The sequence below is a fragment of the Vigna angularis genome, chromosome 4 (assembly GCF_016808095.1).
Source record: "Vigna angularis cultivar LongXiaoDou No.4 chromosome 4, ASM1680809v1, whole genome shotgun sequence".
In the NCBI taxonomy this organism is placed as follows: Eukaryota; Viridiplantae; Streptophyta; class Magnoliopsida; order Fabales; family Fabaceae; genus Vigna; species Vigna angularis.
In genome coordinates this window covers 38380538-38403143 of record NC_068973.1, presented here as the reverse complement: position 1 = coordinate 38403143, position 22606 = coordinate 38380538, and the positions used below count along the sequence as shown (strand labels likewise).

At 27.8% G+C, this 22606-nt stretch overlaps 2 protein-coding genes across 2 annotated transcripts; both read right to left on the bottom strand.

Annotated features, from left to right (window-relative positions):
* Positions 1–4492: 4492 nt before the first annotated feature.
* Positions 4493–6449, bottom strand: LOC108331246 (transcription factor RAX3). Its single transcript, XM_017565892.2, has 3 exons — positions 5931–6449; positions 5702–5831; positions 4493–5590 (listed from the first exon to the last, which is right to left on the bottom strand). The coding sequence occupies exons 1-3, from the start codon at positions 6064–6066 to the stop codon at positions 4834–4836; spliced, it is 1023 nt and encodes a 340-aa protein (XP_017421381.1). The 5' UTR covers positions 6067–6449; the 3' UTR covers positions 4493–4833.
* A 6262-nt stretch (positions 6450–12711) lies between these two features.
* On the bottom strand, positions 12712–20725 carry LOC108329977 (branched-chain-amino-acid aminotransferase 2, chloroplastic). The gene is made up of 10 exons (XM_017564404.2): positions 20529–20725; positions 17893–17957; positions 17595–17766; positions 15223–15399; positions 14988–15119; positions 14796–14894; positions 14491–14607; positions 14250–14345; positions 14059–14171; positions 12712–13012 (listed from the first exon to the last, which is right to left on the bottom strand). Exons 1-10 carry the CDS (start codon positions 20598–20600, stop codon positions 12898–12900), a joined length of 1158 nt encoding a protein of 385 aa, XP_017419893.1. The 5' UTR covers positions 20601–20725; the 3' UTR covers positions 12712–12897.
* Between the last annotated feature and the right edge of the window lie 1881 nt (positions 20726–22606).

Here is a 22606-nt window from a genome sequence, read left to right as displayed (position 1 = left end):
ATTGGGATTTTGTGGAATAAAAAACAATATTAGTACTAAATTCACAAAACAGGGATTAAATTAATATTTTAACCAGTATTTTAATTTTGAGAATAAATTCAAACTAACAATGATTTACGAATAAGATTTTTATTTTATTTTACTCATCTTTTTTATATGCTGTAACACTTAAGGCTAACTATCACTTTTAAACATCCATATGTAATTTTGGTAATATCTAATAGAATTTTTTCATGTTGATGTTTTCCTTATATAGGAATAAGAAAAACAGTTGAAAGTTGCAAGCTTTAAAGTCATCATTTGTCAAAACTTTACGAGAGTACCATAACTTTTTATTGACATTCTCTAACTTGTGATATGTAGAGACTATTGTGTCTTTACAAATATCCTTATATCACACTACCAAGGCTAAAATGAACTTCTGCATATCTATAGTTGCTATTTGTACCAATATCTCCTTAACATAGTCACTGTAGACTAATTGCAACATAAAAAGATATTACAAAGAGTATCAGAAAACTCCTTTTTTTTTTTCACTAAACATTTTCCAAATTAACACACATTTAAATTGAGACCTTGTACTCTCCAAACGCTAACAGCTACAAACCAAAGAAAAACAATAAATCTTCACCATTGTTATAAAAGAGAACCAAAAGCACCAAAAGCTTCCAACAACAATTATCACACTTCGTGGAGAGAGTACTGTATAAAATTGTGCACTGGTATGAAATTTGCAGAAAAGAAGAAAGAGAATAACATGTTATCCAATCATATGATGTTTTTGATTTAAAAAGTTTCATCATATCTAGTGATCGAGTCATGTCATAAAAATATTTACATAAACTAAAAGAAAAAAAGAAAGAAAGAACTATATATCAACACATGACTCAAGGTGGAAAAGAATGAATGGGGATTCTAAGATAAGATATATTATTTTTGGCTCATTTGACACACAAATACAGTGGGCCAATGTCGGCTATGATTTTCTCGGAAACGGTATTAAAAAATGTCTGCAGCGATTCTGATGCAACGTTGTAAGAAATGCAATTAACGAACAAAACATGTTTGTCTGGTCGAAGGGCGGGACTGAAATTTGAGAAGTATACATGTTAGTGAGTGTCATTATCAGAGAATAAAGAAAGAAGGGTATTCCAAATTCGAATTGATTATATGATAGGATTTAAATTTGCTTAGGATTCAGAATCCAGATAGAAGGGGACTTGTTATTATAAAAACGATGACAGATGAATTATGATATAAGAGAAGTCGTCGTTTGGCTCTTGTCAGGGTTAGGGCATGCCCTTCCTATATGGCCTCAATCACGGATCTTTGCTAATTACTTTTGTTTTCTTCTTCAATTCTTAATTATTATATTTCTGTAAAGTATCAGCTAACTCAATACTCAAGTTTTTAATTCCTTGTTTTTATGTTCTGGGATTCTTCTTTCCTGTTTCTTCTGCCTTTGGGATATTCCTTTTTACTTTACAGAGCATAATTATTCATATTTATGAACTTTCTTTAAATAATTATTACTAATTTCATATAGCTATTAAAAGCATGTGTTTTTTGTACCTTATTTCTAGAATCACCATAACTACTTTCGTTAAACTTTGTTGTATAGATAATGATGATTTTTCGAAATTTAGAAATATTACGTGATTATTGAAGGAATTTATATTAATGGATAAGTAAATGGGACCTAAGTTTGAAATGGTTGACAAAATCATTTGGTAGCCAGTTTCATGTCAACCGATTCTAACAAATAATGACCATTACTTAGCAGACAGTATCCATAGTCATTACAACTGTAAACAACTACATATTTATGCACACGCAGTGGCCAAGACAAATATGAGCTACTACATGACAATGACTGCTTTGAACTTTTGAGTAAAAAATGGTATAGCGGTTGGTCCATACACTAAATATTTTGTATTGGATGTGATGATAACCACTATCATCTCTATGTTTCATCTTTTCTTTGTTTTTCACACTTAGCTCAAAAGATTGTGAGTAGCCAGAATATATGTGAAAGTCACCTACAGGAGGTCTACAATATTCTGCGTCAAGATCGATGCTGTGATCAAAACAAACGACTTTTTTCAATCTTTTGGAAGAATGTCAAAATCCCACATCGGTTGAATATATATATATATATATATATATATATATATATATATATATATATATATATAAAGGTTTTTCTTAGATATGAATTCTCCCTTCTTAAAATAACTTTTGAAATTTAGTAATAAGAACTCAAAAGCATTAAAATTAAAACAGTATATTGGTAGAACATAATAATAAGTCACACATTAATATATTATTCTAAGATGTTATTCTAGTTTTGTTTTTTCACCTGTTTTGTACAACATGTAATAACTATTTTGATTTTGGCATATACATGCATTTCAATCTTTCAAACTATGATTATTTGACTAATCTTCTGAAACTTGCTGCATTCTTCTACATCCACATATAATTATACAACGCCACTTCTTGGTGAAAATATAAGATATTGAAACTTATTATATATGTTTTTGTGGTTAACAACCATATCAAATGTCCAAATCTTGACTATAACTCACTTTTTATTGTTTATAATAAAACCAGTATATATATATATATAATTTTCATATATATAATAAGTATTTGTTGTTTTAAACTAGTATGGAGTATTAGAAAATACTTATTTGAACAAATCTTTCTTACAAGTTTTTAGAAAAGTAAGAAAAAAAATGAAATAAAATTTTCAAAAAATTAAAATCAAATTCTGAATTATTTGATAAGAACTCTTTCAAACAGTTTTTTACATTTTTTTTAACTTGTAACTTAAGTTAATTTCTTTATCTTTTCTTCTAAAATGATGGATGTTAAGAAACTTATCCAAAATATTAATTAGAAGATATTTTGGTAAACTTTGCCTTGTTACATGATAGGCTGAACTTTTTGCTGCTAGATAGGTATTCATTTCGAAAAGAATATTATTACTGATAGAAGCAAAATGACGATAATAGGTTAACTTCTATACACAACCAATTAATTATTTGTTCAGTGACACAAAGATTCAAGTTACAGCAACAGCTTGAGACTACTCACCAAAGTTTCACTCACACAAGCATAGTTATCAATCTTTCAACAATTTATTTCTATAAAATGGCATGAAGTAAACTCACAGGTTCTGCTAGAGTCAGCGAGTAAGCTTTTGATTGGATTTTTATAATCAAAATGACAGCACCAAAGTCATCTTTGGGTTATGATTATACAGAGAAAGGGAATTCTAGAAAGCAAATAGGGTTTGACATAGCCTTCCTATTTTGCTTCCATCTTCTTCCTCTTGTCACAAGGACCTTCCGACCACCTTCGACCTTGTCTTTCACCTTCTTCGTTCAATTTCCTTGCTGACTATGACTTGAGTATATGTTGAAGTTGGATGTTTGAAGACTGACTAATTTTCTTGCAGCTCTCCCTGATTCTTTTTCTTCATTTCTTCCTTCTTTTTACACGCTTTTAACTTCTGCCTTTTGTTGAAGGTGTTAGCTTCATCCCTTCCCTTTAATCTCCATGCTTTTGTTTATAAGTTGAAACAATTTTAATTTCCAAAGTAATAGCTTCTCGTTCAGTCCTTTAGTCTACATAATCCTTACTATTTATGATTGGAGTATGTTGTGCATTTTAATTATCATTTTGATGATGGTCTAACACATTATTTTCACAGCAACAACACCAATAACTCACGTATATATTCTGCTTAAATTCAAATTTACATGAGTGAAATTAACAATTAACTTTCTACACTTCTTGTACAACCCTACTTAATTACTTATTTTTTTTAGGTTTAGCATTTTAATTTATTAGAAATTCTGAATTTGACAACATTGTCCATAGGAAAAAGATTCTTTGGTATTATTTGACTATTCATTCGATAATTTATAAAAGTAAAATGATTTTAACAAAAGATAATTTTTATATTTTTAAAGAAAATGAAAATGAAGAGTAATGAAAAATAAATTCTAATGTAACCTTGCTGATAACTATTAGATTTATAACTGAAAAGGTTCACTGAAAAAACATAAAATTTAAACTCAATTATATAAAAGATTGACATCTCTGTTTAAAATCTTAATACCAAAAGTTAATTACCTTTTACTTTTATATAATAATGTACTCACTCATCTCGACCTCATCTGAAATTCTAACCATAACATAGACAATAGAATATGTGAGTTACTTAAGTATGTGTATAAGTTACTTATCCATCGCACAATATATTATGCTAAACAGAAATGAACTTTTCAGCATGAGTCGTTTGACCAAAGAACACCTTGCATTTAAGATTCACATATGTCTTCACCTACCATGTTATCAAGGGATGCTGCAACCGTCCCTAGTGCTCCTTCGAATTTAATTTTATCTTCTGCAGGCATGCCTACGAATAAATAAGTAAATAAATAAAGAAAAATGTAAAAATAAAGCATTACGTTCATGCCAGTAATAGTAAAGTTTTTCTGACAAAATGCTTATCTTCTGCTGCCATCGCAGTAACTGAAAAGGAAATGATTCCTTTGTTTGTCAGCTTAAGAATTGCATTCAGTACTGCAAAATATGTAGTTAGAGCATATATTCAAACGACTCTTAAAATTACAACCAAATAATACAAACAAATGAGATAAACTGAACTGCCACTGATTGATCAGCACATGAGAAAGTCTGAGATCTAGCCGATTTTATTATCTATATGGGAGCACTAGCTTCCCTTTTGCTAACTTCAATTGATACATATAATTCCAACTTCCATCAATAGAAATAACAAATAATGTACACGATATGATGCTATGGGTAGCTCAACTCTTGAAAAGCATTTTCTCGTGGCATCTCTTCCCTCACACCCTCGAAACTCGAAGCAACAAGAGGAGGATAAATCAAAGAACTTGTCTCGTCCCAATTAGTACTTTGCCCACAACATGAAGATGCACAACCACCCATTATCTTATCGCTAATCATTTCCTCTCCATACAAGAACTCCAACCCTCCTAATAACCTTTGAGAATAATCATTAGTAGAAACCATTTCCCCAATAGCTGCGGAACTGAAACTCACTTCTCCTTGCACCAACTCAGAACAGTACTCATTACTCTGACCAAATTGTACTTGGCTGTTGCCAATAGAGTTCATGCACCCAGAAGAGCTAACATGGACTTGCTCCTCTTGAATTTGTTGTGTTGATGTGAGAGAACCCTGTGGAAACTGAACATTCACCCCTATGGGTTGATAATCATCGGAGAATCTCCCTCCAAGCTTGATTAGAAGTTTTCTAATAGAGTCTTGGTCGTTGAAACTTGGATTTTGACTTGTGTACGGCGAAAGTGGCGGCGCCGGAATCTGTGGCCAACAAGGCTGTTGTTGAACAATGTTTTCCTGAAGCAAGAGTGAAGAATTGTTCTCCTGCTTAACGACACCGTTTTCTTTGCTACGTGCCTGCAGTTCCTTGCGCTGCTTCCCTAAAAGCTTCTTCTTCAGCCTCGTGTTCCAGTAGTTCTTTATGTCGTTATCAGTTCTTCCTGGCAATTGTGCCGCAATCACCGACCACCTGCGTTACATCACACAAAACGATTCATTAATCATTCAACGGAAAATGAAACTCCCATGTTTATTTAAGAAAAATAAGATTGTATCCTCTTTCGGAAACAATAGTAGTTACCTGCTTCCAATGCTAACGTAGAGGCTGCAAATGATGTTATCTTCTTCTTCAGAGAAGCCACCGTGCTTGATGTTAGGGCGGAGGTAGTTTAGCCACCTGAGACGGCAACTCTTGCCACATCGTTTGAGGCCTGACTCAGAAATGAAGAGAAATAATAAGAAAGAAAGAGAAGTTGATGGAAAAGTGTAGCTAGGGTTATATATATGAGTATATAGTATGTGTATGATACCAATCTTCTGTGGCAAAGCGATCCAGTTGCCTCCGGTTCCGTGCTGTTCGATGTAGGATTTGAGTTTGGCATCTTCTTCTGGCGACCAAGGACCTTTCTTCACGTTTGCTTTGTCACAGCAAGGTGCTCTTCCCATGGTGATGTTGTTGCTCTGAGAACTTTCATTGATTATTGGGACAAGGGTTCTATTTAGGGTGTGAATAATTGAGAGAGAGAAAGTTATTTAATTATAAAAGTAGGAGCGGATAAACATGATTCCAATTGAACATCCAATCGTACAAATTTTATATAAGAGTGTGGCAGAAAAGAAAGATGTTTATGTAGAAAATTCCAGCTATTTAGTATTGGTAGAATACGAGAACGAGGGTGGTTCTTCTTGTCTTTCTTAAACTGGAATCAAATTTTCTTCCAACTTTTTAAAGTCCACTCCACTCTGACCCTCGCTGTCCAACTATATACTACCATACCTCTTCCTTTTGCTCACTATTTCCCTCTTTTTATACTAAATTAATACAATGCACTACCATACTTTATGTCATTAATAATTTATAAACATAAAATTTATTTCTTAACCACAACTAAAATATTCTTATAATATGTTATCATCTTTTTATTTCAACAAGAATACATATTTTCTTTTTCTAAAATTTAGGTATTTGGTCTAGATTATATATATAATTTAATGGAAACATAGCTAACGTGTTTTAGAAGATTTTTCACATTTTTTTATGGGAAAATTGAATTTGAGTCTAGCATAGTTGAGTTGAAATAATTTTAGTTATCTTTTTTAGGACCTAATATTTATAAATAGTGTTAACTAATTTTGAAGTGAAAGTGCTTGTAAAAGGATACTGTTTTGGAGGGTAAAGGGGAGAGATATTATTAGATAATCAATACCCAAGACTATCATATGCTTAGGACTATGACTAATTTCTATATGACATGATTTATATTTTAATTTATAAGAAAATAATCAAGATCATTATAGTTATAAATCATATAAGTGTTCTATTAAACTTCTTAGCTTTTTTTAATTATTTTTATTTCATGTTTAGTAGCAAATATTCTGAAAAGAACCCTGATTTTAAAAAATAACTCTATATAAAAATGTTATGTGCACATGTATATTAGCTAAATATTTAACTAAATGAATACAATTTTAGTTAAATAATTGTATTATATATGTTTATTCTAACAAATGAGAATGAAAACTAAGTGTAATTACAAAGCAAATTTATTTAGAAAATAAGTGAGAGAGTAACATGTACTTATCAAAAATTAAATATTTATACAGAAATAAGGAAGGACAAGTTCAACATTTAGTAAAAGTAGAGAAAGTTAAGTAATATGTATGAAATAAGATTTATAAATTTATTCTTTAAAAATTTTGAGTTAAAGAAGGTATAAGTCTCTTATATATTTTGTTCAAGTCTCATTATTACTCAATCCCACTTAAAAAATTATAAATACTATAAAATTGAGAAAGAGAGATAAGATCATATTATAAGAAAGAGAGTAAAAAAAATCATTAATCAACTTTGGACCAATAGTAAAAATAGAGTTATAGTATAAACTTTTATATATATATATATATATATATATATATATATATATATATATATATATATATATATAAATCACACTTAATTCATCTTACATTTGTAATTTTTTTTCACTTATTAGTTGATTATATGTACTATACGGAACTTTAGGTTCACATTCACCAATAGTAATAAATTTTTGTAGGGTCTTTAATCCACTAAACTTCTCCCAAAGGAGAAAAAGAAAACCAAAAAGTTGAAAATTATGATGAAGTATCAAATCCATGTGCATTTTATAATTGAAAGGTTATAGTTTCTAGAAGGAAATAAATGAGGCCTTATAACAGCATTGAAAATATATGGAGAAATTGTAGGATTTTGTTGGTTTTGGTTGGTGAACAAATGACCAACAAAGCAACAAGAGAAGACCAACACAGCGTCCCCACTTCACGGTTAAACATGCAACGATTAAACTAAAAAATATAGAACTTTTTCTAATTTCTTACCTTGTGAATAAATTATAATTTTAAGTTTAAAAAAGAAACTATTTTTTTTTTCATTTTTGGTATTATTTTTTTCTTTTAAAAGTATTGTGAGAAAACATACATTATGGTTGGGTTGAAATTTAACAGTTTAATGTAAGTCATTTATCCTAATATAAGACTTGGCATAAATAATTTTTTACCACATCTAAAAAGGTTTGTATCACCTAAGAGAAGGATTGACTTATAAAAACAGTTAAAGAAAAACTCAATTTTTAATTCAAAATATAAAGTCTCTTTCTTATTTCATTTTCTATATAAAATTTAGCAAGGGTTATGTTTGTTAAGAGGAAAAGTGTGAAAAAAAAATAAATGAAAAAATAACACAAATATTATTATTTATATTGTTTGGTAAGAGAAATTTTTTTGAAAATGTATTTATATATAAAATTATGTAAATATTTTTTAAATATAAATTAGTTAATTAACAAAAAAAATCATTTCTTCACATCTTTTGGATTTTGAACAAATAAAATATAAGGACAGATTCAACATTTTCTTTCTTTACTTCATATCTCTTGTTATTTTTTCTATCACATTACTTATCATATAGTTTTATCTTTTTTTCCTCAGCATTGCTAAAGATTAATGACGTACTTAACAATAAATCTTGTTTATTTTCAACCCAAAGTTTGATTAATGAATTCCTTAGGACTCATTATATTTAATGAGAAGTTACAGCAACAGCCATGACTGACATTGATTGGATTGTTTATTTTCAAATGAAACTTTAACTAACCTGCCCACGAATTACAGAGTCAACGAAGTGTTACCATAGAAAATAATTAAGATATAGTTACATATAAGGATAGACCTAAAACATGTTTTGAAACATAAAACAAAAATGTTGAAGGGCAAACATGGTTTAGTTTTGGGGAAAGTAGAAGAAAGCTGTAATGTATAATGGTAAATAAACAATTGAAGTGTAACGACAGAGGTCTCAGTTGCTGAGTTGGATCATATAATGTTGTAATAATTTCCATGCTTGATTTGACATGCAAGTTTGAAAAATCAAACATTGTTTTGAGAATCTCGTTCTTTAGTGGTAAGTAGTACAGCTGAAGCCAACTTTAGTTATAGTTTGTAATATTTCGATAAAACAAAAGTAATCTTATTGGTTTAATTAATGTAGTATGATGAAGAAAAAGAGATGATCACTTACCTCAAGGTTACTTTACATCTGAAGTGGACTTTCTGTCTTGTTTCATACAAAAGAGAAAAATAGAAAGAATGGAATAATAAAAATTTAGAAATATTTTTTATAAAGGAAATATAAAATATGAGAAAATAAAGCAAGAGGTAGGTGAAAATACGTGAAAAATAAGTATAATGAATTCTATTAATTTTAATTTTATTTTATTTTTGTCTTCTAAATACTCCAACTTACTTTTATTTATTATTTTCTTCTTTAATTCTCTCTTACCAAACACATGGTGAATAAGTAAAACTTTCAATGACAATATTTCGTGTTTACATGGGAAAATGAAAATATATCCAAGAAGATTGTTCCACAAGTCAATATGAATCAAAGTCTATGAAACTTAGATATGAGATTAGGATATTATATTTTCGAATCAGGATAAGCTTATAATTTTTAAATTTAATTATTTTTATTTTAAAATATATATATATATATATATATATATATATATATTATAGATTTATTTAAGTTTAAAATTTTTGAATATTTTTAATTGAGTGCTTTTTAAATTTCTTTATCTATTGATGACTGAAAATATTTGTTTCTCAATGTACTTGCAAGTTATTTTTTTCATTAAGTATTTTATGTGATTGTTTAGTGTCAAGTTCTATAAATAAAAGAATATTGTAAACGATAAAGTGATTTGTATTGTTTTTAAAAACAATAAAAACCACTTATCATTTTATATTAATCATAGTATTATTTTATGTTAATTAGAACTTAACAGGAAGACAAATATCAAAATGATACACTAAAATAATAGTTATGTCTTTCAATTAAAAAAAATTAATAAAAAAAGTAAACGTTAGAAATTCAATTGAAAAATATAAAAGATTTAAATAGTTAGATAAATATATTAATAAAAAGTAAATTGAAAACATTCAAATTTAGTGATAACTATAAATTTAATAAGCCTTTATTAAAATAATGAGAATTATTTTAAAGATATAAAAAATAATTTTCTCTCTTTTCATTCCATTAAAAATATAATAGTTGTTTAATAAATAATTCAAATGTTAAATTATTAAAATAAAAGATTTAATAGTTAAGGAGTTATCCGAATGCAACTATTTTCCTTTTCACTAGAAAAATAATTTCATGTCACCAAAAAATGTTATCAAAGGAAATAAGAGAAGTTTGTTAAAAGAAACATTCATAAAATAATGGGTTCGAGTAACTTATATAATAAGGTTAGAGATAAAAAAAAATACACCGAAAAGTATATTATCAAAATTTCATGATATAAATTTTTTTATTTTAAAACTAAAATATTACATATAAGAATAATTTATTTATCTTACATTAAGGCCATAAAATATTCCAGAATAGAAAGTACTCTAAAATAGTAACAAAAGGTACATAGACAATGAAATAGAAGAAAAAAATCTAATTCAAATCAATCATATGTGCATAGTTTTTTCTTACCGTGTATGTGAAGTTTAAATGCACAGGTCAATTCACATGAAATTGTTTTAGGTTAATTAGTGATATTATTATCAAATTTGAATTCTGAGTATATACTTATATTAAATATTGAAAATTTTATTACTGTAATCATCCTAGATCAAATAAAATTGTATCCTGAATTTGTTTGGGTATTCAAATAGTTTCATAGCTTAAAAAGTTGAAATTATTAATAGTTTACATGTTTTTTTTAAAGATAAAACTATGATTAAAATTTTAGTTTTAAAGCAAACAATATATTAAATGCATGTTATTTTAAGAAACTTAAGGTCGAAATATTAGTATTATACGTGAAATAAAAAACTTTCTTTATCTTTATTTGAAAGGTTTGTTTTAATATTTAAATAATCTTGTATCATTTCAAAATTAAAATAAAAGAAGTTTAAGTAATCGTAAAGATATGATAGATATTATTTTTCAATTTTGACATTATAGTTAGCTTTTCTTTTTTAGCTTTTTAAGCTATGTATATAAATATTGTTCTGCTAAAACCTTTGTATTAATCCTTTCTCATTCGATGATAATTAGAATTTTTATCATGAACATTTTATCAAAAACTTATAATTATATTTTCTTATATTCAAATTTCTAAAACGTTTTCTAAAATCAAAACCATAAAAGAATTTTAAACTCTAAAACGAAAAATATTTATAATATAATGGTTGATTGTAGTAATATATTTTATGGGAATTGAAATAAAAACATTGATTTTAAAAAAATTATGATAATTATAATTTTCTAAATAAATTACAAGACATAGGGATTGCACTAAATAACGAAAAATAAAAATTGAAGTTAAATAAAGAAAATAGGTTTGGTTGATAGGGCCATATTAAACATGGTTAAAAGTTCTACATCTATTAGAGATAAGGTCAAAATATAATATATATAAGTGAGGTGTAAACCTCACTTTATAAGTCAGTTTTACTTTACAAGTCAATTTTATGGAGTTAAGCCAGTTTTACTTTACAAACCAGTTTTGTAAAATTGAGTTTTATGGAGTTGAGTTAAATTTAAATCCACCTTACAAGAGTACATTTTGTGTTGTCAACGAGGATTTGGAATATTGCAGAAGTTGCTCGTTGAAAACTTGTTTGCAGTGAAAAACGAAAATGAAGGGTTTCAATAGTCCTACAACTTGACTTTTCTCATTATATTATTGGATTGGTGCATTGAACACCTACTACTATGCTACGTGACGGCTTTGAATATAGATCTGCATCTAGGTCCTGTTTGGCTTATTAGCTTCTTCACTCGCCCCACCTAAATATCTATTCATTACCATTTATTTACGCGAAGGATATCTACTATTTTTGTTAATACAAGTGGATATCTATAGGCATTCGTGTATACCTTTTCATATAAAAAATAAAATTATTTAATAATTCCTTAAACTATCTTCTTCTTTTTTATATAATAGAGTATACCTCTAATAAACAATTTATATTTAAACTCTATTTCTCTCTTAATCTTCTTTTTTTCCCTCTCTTCCGACTTAAATATGGGCGGTGGAATATATTAACTTTAACTTAACATAAGTTTCTTACAGTAAATATCAACTCTTAATTACTTCTAGTCTTTCTAAAAATTCTTTTGTATATGATCTGTGTAAATGTTTAAATATTCCGTTTTATTATTATTATTATTATTATTATTATATATATATATATATATATAATGTAATTGATATTAAGAAGAAACACCAAAAACGAAAAGTTAAAAACTTATCAAATATTGTTTATTTTGTATTTTTCTTAATTTTTCTTCACCTTTTAGCTAGAAGCTAAATAGCTTTTCAAAATTTTATTTTGTATCGTAAAAAAATATAAAAAGAAAGCTCTTCCTTTTAAGACAAAAAAAATTAAAGAAAAAACAAAAAACTCTTCCTTTTAAGATACACAAATATAACATGTTCGCTTTCAAAGATTTAATGCATGTTTTTGGCTAGAACTACATTTGAATTTTTTGTTTAATTTAAAAAAAGTGATAAAAATATATTATTATTTATAAAATAAAGAAAATCAAGAGCGCCATTCATATGTTTAAAATTGATAACGACTTTCTTAGCAAAATGACAATGATATAAGTTTTTATGAATACAGGAATATGCAATATTGGATAATGCGCATATACATATATAATATCCTTTTATAAAAGGAATGTCATTATTTCTGCCATTTTTCACAGAATTAAAAGAAAACAATTGTGAAAGCTCTTGCTTAATCTACTTCAATGATCCATCCCTTCTTATCTTGAATAGTACCAGTTTGAATTCCTGAAATGGTATCGTTCAACTCTTGACAAATGGTTCCAGAGCCCGTTATATATTCCATCCTACATGTATTCAACTTAATTAATGTTTCATCCAATCTAAAAGGAATAATGAACTTTTTTTAGTATTAATAATTATTATTTTATTAATTTAAAACAATAGTATCTTTTAAACTTTACGGAAAACTTTAGTAAATTATTAAAATTAAGATGTATAATTTTCATATATCCGGTATGCCAACATTCAAACTGTAAAATAAAATTTAAATTCGAATTTATTGAGTTGCAAAATAGTTTTAGAACTTAATTTATCCAAAATACTGCATCCAAAAAATTGAAATAAAAATAATTTCAAGAAATAGTATTTGAAATGAGTAAAAAATATTTCAATTCTAATAAGATAAATCATATATAACTTAATGAAGATTGAAATAACTATTAACCATGAAAATATCCACTTAATATGTAGAATGATTTTTTTTAAATAAGAAACTTATTTTGTTTTCTTAAGAAAATAAGACTCATACTTAATTTATTTTTTAAATAGACATTAACGCTTCGTATATTTTGAATAAATAACATTTGTCTTCCTTATAGTTTTAGCAAAGCAGCATTCATCTTTCTTATAACAATAATTTTTCTTACATGTTTAATAAATTAATGATGATTTTTTTTTTCATTTCAAATAAAATTAAATCCACCTCCCGTATTTTTTTTTAAGTATTAACTAAAACATAAATAAAATTACAAAATTCAAAATTAATATTTTAAATATAAAAATTAAAGAGATATGAGATAGTTGAATGTCATTTACTTTCACATGAATATTTATTTAAAGTTTTTATAAATATTATTTTATTAAAAATACAAGAAAGTTATATTTTTATTTTAAAACTAAAAGAAAATAAATATTATTTAATATTGTTTGAATAGATAAATACAATTTTCCCATGTTTAAATTAAGAATAATTAAGAAAAAATATATCATTCCTTTTTTTTATCTATAATTATTATAAATACTTTGACGCTATAAACACTCTCTCACTACCCTGTATTTATATTTTTTCTTAGTTAATGGCTTGGTGTCACGAATAAGGCCATTATTTTACCTTTTATCCTGATATGTGATACTCCCTACAGGGGCAACACCTACAGCAGTTCCTGTGCAGAAAACTTCATCAGCCTCAATCAATTCATCAACACCAACAGCACGCTCTTCTACCTGAACCAAATTGGTCAATGTAACAACGTACTCCAAACAGAAAGTGACAAAAACAACATATATGTAGTTATATAAGACCTGATAGCCAAGATCACCCGCAATTTCAATGACACTTTTTCGGGTAATTCCGGAAAGAATAGTTCCATTGGTAGCAGGAGTAGCTATGCATTTTCCCTGTGAAGTGGAAGCAACTAGTTAAATCAGCCTGTTATAAACGAATATGGCTGAAGATTTGTCTTTAGAGTAATCTTTTAAAATGTGCACAACTGAGAAAGTAACACTTTACATTGAAGGGGAAGAAAAACAGTTCAAAGAATACCTTGGCAATAAAAATGTTACAAGAAGAGACCTCCTCCAGATTTTTCTTGGTGGCTGAATCAAGGTACAACACGTCTGAAAATCCTCTTTTCTTAGCTGTAGTTTGTGCCATCAAAACCTACACGAAATGCAAAATTGAGCACTCTATTACAAGATCTGAACTCCTTGAAGGTCACGTATGATCCATTTAGTTTGTGACGCGTTTCCTAGTTAAATTAATCAGGATCTACTGCTAGAGAAAAATTAAGCCTCTGTGATATACACGAATTGATTGAGTTTTTTTAGTGAAAGACGTGAAAGACATACCGGTGCATAATTGGAAATGGTTTTAACGTTTCCAGTGCCGCGGCGAGAAGCACGGTCAAAGTTCTCCTCTACGTGCAAGTTGAGCGGCGCCGAACCCTCCTGTGGTGCGAATAAAGCACTCCAAATGTTTAAGCAAAATATTGAAGTAATTGCTATGCGTAGCACAGATAAAGAAAATGAAATTTGAGAGACCTTGAAATAGTTGCGAACAGGGGAAGCGTATATGAGGAATGTGTATTCTGGTGCGGGAGCCAAACCCAAAACTGGACCCGTTCCTAAGAGCAGAGGCCTAAGATACAAGGACCCTTTTCCCGGTGGAGGAATCTGTTTAGCTTTTACAATTATCAGTTCAATTACACATTGCATGCCATCTATTTGTAGAATTGAAAGTCGAAGCAATTAATAGTTGAATAGTTAGTTGTCGTACCCAACGTTTATTAGCCAAGACAGTTTGTTTCAAAGCATGAACGAAATGTTCTATGGAAGGGGATGCCATGCACATTCTTTCTGCACCAATCTTCATTCTAATGGCATTTTGTTCCGGACGGAAGAGTAGCACGCGCCCATTTTCTTTTCTGTATGCTTTTGTGCCTTCAAATAATCCCTGTTTTCGTATTTCAACAACAATTCCACCATTCCAACATAATCAAATATTAAATTCATACTCCTTTTTATCAACTTCTTATTGCATCTTATCACTTTTCATTTATCAAATATCAGTTTTTCTTTCAAGGTTACGCTAAAAACATGATTCTCCTGCTATTACATAACTTTTTAATTTTGTTATCATGGTGTGTTTCTAAGTATGAAAATTACTTCATAATTACAAAGAAATAACAAACAAATTTAACTTCAAGAAAGAGTATATGCTCTCCAAAGTCCGTCCTCCTTATTTTATGACATTCTGCAAGGAAGTGATGTTTTTCTTCTTGTAAGTCATCTCATGAATCTTAATAAAGGAACTACTAAATGAAACATACATATGCAATAGGAATCATAAAGATATTCAATATATTTTATAATTAATAAAAAAAACAATAAAAGAAACTAAGGATTATGACAAGTATGGTTGATTATCTCATCCAATTTCTAAGTAAAAAATGCTAAAATTTCTTCTTGTTTCATTAGCTAATAGATATGTTCGTACCTTATGCTCGTACTGACATATTTATTATTCTAAATATTCATCAAATAATTATTTTACAGAAAAAAAAGTCACAATAAATAAAATAATTACATATTTTATTTTCTCAATATCAAATATATATAAATATATATAAATATTAAATAGTCAAATAACAGTTAAATAAAAATTATATAATTATGAAAAAATATAAAATATTATCTTAAATTTTTTTATATAAGATAACTAAAAACTAAAAAAGACTTTTTATAAATTTTTATATTTTAAAAAAAATTAAAGGTATTTTATTAATTTAAAATAAAACAAAAATGTATATTAATATAGATTTTATACATATTTATCTACATTCTCATGCCTAATTTAAAAAATCACATATTCATATTTATACTTGTGTTTTGTAAAAACAATATTTATCAACATATTCATTTCTTATCTTTAAAAGAGAATAACGTAAGAAAATTTAAAACAATTTATTAGGCACTTGTTCATAATTCATTATAAAATTTGTTGAAATTCAAATGTGATAATTCATAATATCGCGCAGGCTGTAGATTGGTTACAGATAAGTAAGGCTATGGTACATGTGTTTGTGGCCCAACTTGAGGTCTATGACCAAACTTAAAGTTTGGTGAAACCTTTATTTCCGTGTATTTAATAAAGGAAAGATAATTACAGAGTCTTTAAAGTTTAACAAGCTATCTTATTTAAATAAATATTAAATTTACTTTTAAAATACTATTTTTATATTAAATTGTTCACCCACATATAAAACATGTTAAAACACTTATTGAGAGATACCTATATTATTTAAAATTTTACTGCAAGTAGACTCATAACATAACAGTTAAATTACAACCTAAGTGAATCTTTATATTTTAGTAATAAATTATATTTAACTCTAATAAATGTAGCCTACTTAGTTTTAGTTTGTTTTATGTTTTTGAGTAATATATACTTATTTTATATTTCATGATTTTTTTAAAAATAAATTTTTTTTCATTGACTTATTACCTCATAATTTTATTTAGAGATATATTAGTTCTATCTCAAAAACTTTAATATTCAATTAATCTTTAAAAACAATGAAGCTTGACCTAAAAACAAACCAAACAACGTACTAAACTTACTCTTCAGATTTCTCGTAAAACAAAAATCACTTATTTTTATTCCTACTTTTCTTATTTTTTTTCCTAGGCTTTTTTTTCCTTGAATTTTTCAAAATTTTTTATTTTTGACTAAATATTAAACTTAGACACAATTAGAATTCACTCATATTTTAAATTAATTTTGATACAATTTTATCATCAAAATTTAAAAATAAATAAATATAATTTTTTTAATTCAAGATAAAAATATATTAAAATTTAAGATGGAGATAAATTTAATTTTGCGTTAGGATAAAATTGTATTTAAATTTTTCAGTACATTGTAATTTCTTTTTAAATAACTAAATATGATCTAATTTTATATGTATCAGTCAATTTGAAAACTAATTACACCACATACTTGTAAATCATAGCTTGGTTTACAAACAGCTGAAACTGAGCTATAAACTTTAAGAATGAGATTATGAAAGACCGGAAGGTTTTATGAGGTAGACATATATAAAGTTAAAACGTAAATTTCCTAAGAAGAGAATTTGAAATGACACAGACCTGACCATAATTTAGGACTCCGGCAGCTGGACTGAGTTTAATGTTCCCATATCGACTGAGTTGGCCTTCTTCAAAATGTTGGCCCTCACAACATTTAGTAATGTACATATAATCAGTAGCCATCAATCCAAATCCAAGGCTGTCCCAATCCACGTCAGCATACTCCTCATCACTGTGTTTGTTTTGTTTTTAAAAATAACAACAAACACTTACTTAATAAACATTAAAATAGGTATAAACTTGTAGATAACGATATTTTGACAATATTATCAAGTAATAGATGATATAGCCATTATACCTGTAAGTAGGGTTGGGGCTCTCAAGAGGGTAGGGCTGAGAAGTAAACCAATTGTACATTCCGATCTGTTACAGCATAAGTCTGTGTTCAGATAACAATTCAAATAAAATGTTCTACCAATACTCTTCATTTTTGTTCTTATTTAGGTTGCGAGAGTACAACGTTGCTGCCCAATTTTTCATTTTTAAACAAAATTTCCACGTTTGTCTTATTTAATTGCACTTCTATTTATTATTTTTTTAACTTGGTTTCGTGTAATTTGAATTTTCTTCGCTGTTATTGTTCAGTTCTCCTGATTTTTATATATTTGCTGTTATATTAAATTTTGTTCAATAATGAATAAAAATATAGTAAAGGTTTTTGCATACCATTCATTTGTATGGATATGAAAAGTAAAGTACATAAAATAATAAAATATTAAGACAAAAAATTATTATTAAAATGGTTGAAAATAACGTAACACAGTAATATTTTATTCTTTAAAATTGGGTATCTATATAAAACAAGCACAAACTTGTATCATAGGATTAAAAATTAAACAGTAAAATATAATAAGCTAATTTAATGGATAGATTTAGTATATAACTTTTTACTTCAACTACGAATGGAATAACTCGGATGGGTATAAAATTAGATATCAACTAATATTTTATTAATAGAGAAAGTTAAATCTAAATATGAACTAACTATATTTGTATATATAATAAACAGATTTAGATTTTAAATAAAATTAGTTAGGTAAAGCAATTAAAAAAAACTAATAGATTACTTAAATTATCAATTTAGAATGCGGATGAATTCAATTTGATGAACACTCCAATTTGTTGAATTTAAAAATAGAAAACGTGGCAGAAACGTATAATTTGAGAACACTAAAAAGTGAGAAAAGAAAACCACGAGAAACATCTTCTCCGAAGATGAGGATAAGGAAGGTGGAAACATGTCCTCATGGGCATCGCAATGTTAAGGAGCCTACTAGAATTAACAACATTATCTTCAATTTCATTTGTTGATGATAATAATAAACTTTCATTTAATATTTTTATATTGTTAACTAGATTAATCATCTCGACAGAAATCAAAACGAATAATTGAACTATGATTCTTTTTTCTTTTTAAATTCTTGTATAGAAATTTTAATGAAACACAAATTAACTCAATACAAAAAATACTCAGGTTTCGTTAAATAAAAAACCGCATAGGCTTTGGAGACAAAGTTTTTAGAATAATGATTTAAATAAAACAAATCAAAGTTCAAAAACTATATATATATATATATATATATATATATATATATATATATATATATATATATATTATATCAAACTTTAATTATTAATGTTAAATTATCTAGTGAAACTTATTGCATGAGAAATATAAATCATAAATATTTATTATACAAATTTTACAGTATTAACCAAACATTATCTTTAAAATGACTTTTAAATAATTATTATAAAAATTAAAATTAAAATCTTAGTGTATATAATAATTTATAAATACATGGAGTAATACAAAAATTTCTTAATATATTATTTATTGTTCATGAGCCATCATCTAAGTTGGAAATTAAAAGAAAATTAAATAAATTATTAAATTAATAATAAAAGATAAAATTATAATTAAATGAATAAGAAAAAATAGTTATTATTAGATATAACAAATAAACTTGTTTCCATAAATGTTACATGAACTTGTTTCAGTGAAACTTGTAGTCCTACAATCCCTAATTGTTATTATAATAAAAGAGAAGATGAGTTTTTTTCATTTATGTTTCTCTATCTTTTATTCATCAAGTAAGAAAGAGCTGGGAAAAAAATAAGTAAAAGAAAGTGAAATATTAATTATCGTTTGATTGAATCTCTAAAGCACCCAAAATTAAATAAAGAATATTAAATTATCATTTATTTAACTGAATTTTCATAACATAAAAAAAAATCCCGTGGAGAAAAATACACATATTATCTTTTAAATGTAAATAAGAATAACATAATTATAAAATCTCTATATTATTTAATTTTTAATTCTTATCTTCCAGGCTAAATGGAGTTTTTATCCTATAAGATTCATTCAAAATATAAAAACAAAATTCAAACCTAGAGTTCAAAACGACAACGAGTTTTTAGGTGCACTCGAAGATGATGCACAGTAGTTATCTGTCTTTGTCACATGAGCATCCTCGAGAGTTTGTACGCTCGTGGCTGCTGAGGGCATAATGGTCCATCAAATAGTAGTTCTGTACTATAAGAAAATTTACAAGAGGTTGATCTCTTCTTTACTACTCAGATACACTATAGTGGATTTGAGTTCAAATGTTTATTTTGATTTATTATTAACTTAAGTCATACTTCAGATCATTACGCATACATTTTATGTTATCTTGGAAAAAAATGCCAAAAATATATGAAATATTTATCGCGAACATGATAGTTAATATTCTTTCAGACATTTTGATTTCCCTAAATTACACAAGTTAATAGTGTAAATATTTTAAATAGAAGGTGTTAAACATTTTCTTTTCATACGAATTATCTGAAAAGATTATATGAACTACATATACATTAATTTAGTGCCATTATCTGAAACAGTGTACGATGAAGCGCATTCATAAGAAGAGGTAGGAAAGTAAGACAGACCTTGGAGGACGCAGAAGGCGAAACATTCTGAAGAAGCAATCTCCTGAAACTGGGAAAGGAGCTTCGAATCATTGTGCTGGCTACAATGGTGAGGGAATTAGGATCCGAAACGCAAAATGCTTGAGGAGGAAAAATTGGAGGAGGAAGAGGGAAGAGAGATAAGAGATACAGCCTGCTCTATACCATGAATACCATTATTTATATTTATATACTCTGTTTTTGGTTAACATTGCACGTGGAAAACATATTTTAAACGTTAAATTTGAGCATAATTATTTTTCAACTGTAATTTACTCCCTTAATTATTTCCTATATATTATATAAAATGTTAATATCTTTATGCAGTAGTTAAAATAATTGAAAATTTGAAGATAAGGATAATGAAAAGTTTACCATCTGATCTTCTCGTGTAAAAGTTAAAAGGATGAATCCTAGAAGGCCAGCACCGATCGAGGTGGCTGTACATATCCAAAATCCATTGCCCATTACCCACTACACATATCCACGTATATCCATATCCTCTCTCATCCATCGTGCAAATTAATTATTCAGAAATATCTGGTAAAGTGGAGAAAAAGAATCTAATACTCTTCAATCTTATGTTTGATTTTAAAAGCTTTAATTAAGAGTTTTTTTTTTTATATTATTAGTTATTATATTCTTTTTACCTAATTGAATTCATATTTCTTTGAAATATTGCACATGTTGTAACATCCCAAAATATAGTAATTACTATAGATTAGAATTAATTACAATTAACAGTAAAACATGCAGTCTTTACAATTAACAGAGTTCAAGGTTCAAAAACCGAACGGCTTGGATATAAAAATAACGAGCGTAACACTGAAACAGGAAAGTAAACTAGAACGAACGGTTCTACAAAAGAATTAACCGAACGTCCAAATAAGCTAACATTTACAACCTAACATCTACGAGCGCTCTAATCAAAACGAAAGACGGACGTCCTACTGCTCCGCTTTCACTTCCACCAGGTTAACGTCCTCCAAATTTTCTTCTTCTAGCACTTCTTCAAGTGATGCACCTCCATCTGCTCACATCCACACGGATGATCATTGCAATGACAGGACGAACGTACATAGACAGTAGGACAACACAAGGAAAACGAAAGGGTAAGCTTATATAGTTTAAGTTATACATCAACACATACAATAAAACATTTCATTCCACACAAACACATAGTTTAACATGTAACATCATGTAGCATCTATATATATATATATATATATATATGACGACCGTCCGGACTGTATGAACCGTGTAGCTACAGGCGTCCTTGCACCCGAGTGATGTAGTAACTGGGATACACTCAACAGCTGCCACTCGAGGTTAGCTCTATCCAAAGTACCCCTAAGGAATAGAACCTCCTGCCATTCCCACACATGACTACTCTCCTCTACTTGAAGATGAGTATCACGGAATATCAGGATGGACCAAGCCAGCATTAGCAATAGCCACAGTCATACTTTACCAATTTAATATCCAACATATATGAGACGTTCCTCCCTGGAACGCTCGTTCAAATTCCATAATCGTATAATCATGTAATATAGTGTTCACACGTCTTAATATTTCATATTCATAACATTTTCATTCTATGTTCCACTTTCTTAAAAGGACGAACGTTCAACTTTCTGAAGGAAGAGGACGAACGTAAAAAGCCAGATTTAGAAGAACTCAATAACAATCAGGAAGACTCCAGAGTAATAAGACCATTTTCATAATAATTTAAGTACCAAGAGGTCAGGTTGACTCAACTTGGACGAAGATACCTCAAGAAAATACTTAACTACATTGAGAACCTTTTGTTTAAAAGGGGTCGACTGCCAGTCAATGACTGAACGCGCCAATATTCATTTACTAAGTATTTTGGACGAACGCTATTTACTTGCGTTAAGGAATCAAAGTTAAGGACGAGCGTTCGGTTTAAGACCGAACACTACATTAAAGCGAACGCTAGGTAAATGACCGAAAACCAATCATGACGAACGCTTGGTATAAGACCGAGCGCTATTTAAGACGAACGCTTGGTTTAAAACCGAGCGCTAATTTAGAACGAA

What these genes read in the sequence shown, in the direction of transcription:
- LOC108329977 (XM_017564404.2), bottom strand. Translation starts at nt 20,600, where the DNA reads ATGATTCGAAGCTCCTTTCCCAGTTTCAGGAGATTGCTTCTTCAGAAT. An exon ending in AGCCCCAACCCTACTTACAG is followed by an intron (nt 17,767 to 17,892) that starts GTATAATGGCTA and finishes AAACAAACACAG; the next exon opens with TGATGAGGAGTATGCTGACG. An exon ending in GTAACATTTTTATTGCCAAG is followed by an intron (nt 14,346 to 14,490) that starts GTATTCTTTGAA and finishes TCCACTTCACAG; the next exon opens with GGAAAATGCATAGCTACTCC.
- LOC108331246 (XM_017565892.2), bottom strand. Translation starts at nt 6,066, where the DNA reads ATGGGAAGAGCACCTTGCTGTGACAAAGCAAACGTGAAGAAAGGTCCT. An exon ending in CGCTTTGCCACAGAAGATTG is followed by an intron (nt 5,832 to 5,930) that starts GTATCATACACA and finishes TTTCTGAGTCAG; the next exon opens with GCCTCAAACGATGTGGCAAG. An exon ending in TACGTTAGCATTGGAAGCAG is followed by an intron (nt 5,591 to 5,701) that starts GTAACTACTATT and finishes GATGTAACGCAG; the next exon opens with GTGGTCGGTGATTGCGGCAC.